At 42.7% G+C, this 3,720-nt stretch overlaps 1 protein-coding gene across 5 annotated transcripts in view; it reads right to left on the minus strand.

Moving 5' to 3' along the window:
* Positions 1-301: 301 nt before the first annotated feature.
* The window catches only part of LOC122561370 (6-phosphofructo-2-kinase/fructose-2,6-bisphosphatase 4-like), a 177,705-nt gene continuing 174,286 nt past the window's right edge, over positions 302-3,720 (minus strand). For all 5 annotated transcript variants that reach the window (XM_043713128.1, XM_043713130.1, XM_043713131.1 and 2 more), the window contains one exon: positions 302-1,394. In XM_043713128.1, coding sequence (XP_043569063.1) covers positions 1,335-1,394 — 60 coding nt within the window. In that variant the 3' untranslated portion in view covers positions 302-1,334. The remainder of the gene's footprint in view (positions 1,395-3,720) is intronic.

Here is a 3,720-nt window from a genome sequence, read left to right on the forward strand (position 1 = left end):
CCCTCATCCTCATGCTTGGTCACCTCCTCGAAGAATTCAATCAGACTTGTAAGGCAAGACCTACCCTTCACAAATCCGTGCTGGCTGTCCCTAATCAAGCAGTGTCTTTCCAGATACTCATAAATCCTATCCCTCAGTACCCTTTCCATTACTTTGCCTACCACCGAAGTCAGACTAACTGGCCTGTATCTGCAGTCCTCACTTTCTCCATGTAATATTTACAGGAGGTTACTATTCAGAGGCACATATTCCGTTGAATAGACAGATTAAAAGTACCTGAATGCACATTAACACGACTACAGACGGACAAGAATGTATTGGATACAAAGAATTTACATTTAAATGCTACAAAATGTAATTAAAATCACCTTTAAGTGAAGCAGCACAGATTTAGAAACCAGTACAGTGATAAATAAAAATTGTTAACTATTTTTTGATCATTTGCAGTTTGAATATTCTATACATCTCTGTAACTTTTACATAATTAAAATTATTTATTCCAAGCAAAATTGCTCAGCGAAACTTAAAACATTGCCAATCTGAAATGAGAGCAAATTTACACAGTAATCAATCACTTTGAAGCAACTTCTTCTGAATCAATGCCAGCTATACTGTAGAAAAGGTATTTCACTAACTTAGTCCCTGCCCATTTAAGACTACATTTCACTTGCTAGGATTCACTTCACAATAATGAGTTACCACTTACCATCTGCATAGTAAGTATCCTCTTAAATTAGATCAAGTACATTTCATTATCCAGCTTTGAGTCACATACTTAGCTACACTGCTTTTACAGTAGGGGTGAGGTTAAATTAATCTCAATACCAGGTTAAAACAAACATGCCAAATGCAAAAAGAGTTAATACATGTAAACAGTTTTGAAATTCTTAATGTTTCCCCAAATGGTGGCTGCTCACTTTCTCATGCTGATCAGTCACTATAAAGTATTGTGGCTTTGAAAGAACACAGTGTAAACTCTCAGAAGTAAACAGTCCAATAGATGATGAATACATGTACAATCACAGATCTACTGAAAGTTATTCAGGTTGCAGACATCGGTTACAGTCCACTTGGGTCAGGCAGATCGGTGCAGCACTGGTTAAAACTGGATTTGATAATCTTCAATCAAAATTTCATTGCACTGTTACCCCAAAATATTTTGCGTACTGTAGCATTTAATGTACAAACAATTCATAGAACAGCCAGAAGTAAAAACATTTCTTTCCAGTATTATTTAAGGATTTGAAATAAAATCTCAAGTTGCATCATGAGGTTAGAAGCTGAGGGCTGTCCCCCAGTTAGGGCTGCAGTGGTGAAAGGAGAGGCAGCAAGTCTCATTGGTGAGCAGGGACGGTTAGAAGGGCTTCCTCAGGAGGTCTTGAAATGTCTACATTCTGTATGACAATAAAACAGAAAGGGTGAAGAGTAAACCAAACCAGCAGCACAGACTGAAGGTACAATGCAAATGCAGTTAACAACATGCTCCAAGTGCAAAACCACAAAACTTTCCAGCTCCATTCCAGACTTACCCACATCCCAATAAACAAAAAGCAGGATTCTTAAGATCTGTGATGACAGGATGGGACCAGACAGGGAGAAGGGGTAATAACAGAGGAAGTTGTTGGGAATGAAAGACTAGGAGAGGGATTTGTGGTTGGGGAGGAGGGGATGTGTAGGGGGACAGGACACAAGTTGGAGAGGGGTGTAGAGTGTCAGAACTGAGGAGTACATAGAGTCCTACAACATGGAGATGGGCCCATCAGACCGAACTAGTCTATGCCAGCCAAAATGTCCATCCATGCTAACCCCTTATCCATCTAAACCTTTCCTATCCATGTATTTGTCCAAATGTCTATTAAATGTTGTTAATATACCCACTTTAACCACTTCCACTGGCAGCTCATCCCATACTCCTAACTGTGTAAAAATTTGTCCCTCAGGTTCCCTTTTACTCTTTCCTCTCTAACCTTAAACTGATGCCCTCTACTCTTCCAGTTCCTAACCCTGGGAAAAAGATTGAGTGCATTCACCCTATCCATGCCTCTCATGATCTTATACACTTCTATAAGATCCCCCCCCTCAGTCTTCTACGCTCTAAAGAAAACAGTCCTAGCTTGTCCACATAGGCACCAACGACATAGGTAGAAAGAGAGATAGGGATTTAAGGCAGAAACTCAGGGAGCTAGGATGGAAACTTAGAGCTAGGACGAACAGAGTTGTTGTCTCTGGTTTGTTGCCCGTGCCATGTGCTAGTGAGGCGAGGAATAAGGAGAGAGGGGCTACAAGGATGGTGCAGGAGGTAGGGTTTGGATTCTTGGATAATTGGGGCTCTTTCTGGGGTAGGTGGGACCTCTACAAGCAGGATGGGCTTCATCTGAACCACAGGGGTACCAATATCCTGGGGGGGAAATTCGCTAAGGCTATTGGGGTGGGTTTAAACTAATCCAGCAGGGGGATGGGAACCAAAATTGTAGTTCGAGTATAGAAAAGGTTGAGAGTAGGGAGGTCCAAAATCAAGTTTCAGGGACGCAAGATGGCACCAGCAAGCAAGAAGTTGGTCAACGCCAGGAGCATCTGGAATAAGGTGGGTGAACTAGCAGCATGGGTTGGTACCTGGGACTTCGATGTTGTGGCCATTTCGGAGACAAGGATAGAGCAGGGACAGGAATGGTTGTTGCAGGTTCCAGGATTTAGATGTTTCAGTAAGAACAGAGAAGATGGTAAAAGAGGGGGACGTGTGGCATTGTTAGTCAAGGACAGAATTGCAGTTGCAGAAAGGATGTTTGGGGACTCGTCAACTGAGGTAAGATGGGCTGAAGTTAGAAACAGGAAAGGAGTGGTCACCCTGTTGGGAGTCTTCTATAGGCCTCCGAATAGTTCCAAAGATGTAGAGGAAAGGATAGCAAAGATGATTCTCGATAGGAGTGAGAGAGACAGGGTAGTTGTCATGGGAGACTTCAACTTTCCAAATATTGACTGGAACACTATAGCACGAGTACTATAGATGGGTCGGTTTTTGTCCAGTGTGTGCAGGAGGGCTTCCAGACACAGTATGTAGTCAGGCCAACAAGGGGCGAAGCCACATTAGATTTGGTGTTAGACTTGGAAGTAGGCGATAACAATTCTATTATGTTTACTTTAGTAATAGAAAGGGATAGGTGTATATCACTGGGTAGGAGTTACAGCTGGGGGAAAGGCAATTACGTTGCGATTAGGCAAAATTTAGAAAGCATAGGATGGGGAAGGGCACATTAGAAATGTGGAGCTTCTTCAAGGAAAAGCTCCTGTGTGTCCTAGATAAGTATGTACCTGTCAGGCAGGGAGGTAGCTGTACAGCGCGGGAGTCGTGGTTTACGAAGGAACTGGAATCTCTGGTCAAGAGGAAGAAGGCGGCTTATGTTAGGGTGAGATGTGAAGGCTCAGTTAGGGCGCTTGAGGGTTACAAGGTACCCAGGAAAGATCTAAAGAGAGAGCTCAGAAGAGCCAGGAGGAGACATGAGAAGTTATTGGCGGATAGGATCTGGGTAAACCCTAAGGCTTTCTATAGGTATTTAAGGAATGAAAGAATGACGAGAGTAATTACAAGGTACCAGGAAAGATCTAAAGAGAGAGCTCAGAAGAGCCAGGAGGAGACATGAGAAGTTATTGGCGGATAGGATCTGGGTAAACCCTAAGGCTTTCTATAGGTATTTAAGGAATGAAAGAATGACGAGAGTAAGA

This window comes from Chiloscyllium plagiosum, chromosome 22 (genome assembly GCF_004010195.1).
Source record: "Chiloscyllium plagiosum isolate BGI_BamShark_2017 chromosome 22, ASM401019v2, whole genome shotgun sequence".
Taxonomy (NCBI): Eukaryota; Metazoa; Chordata; class Chondrichthyes; order Orectolobiformes; family Hemiscylliidae; genus Chiloscyllium; species Chiloscyllium plagiosum.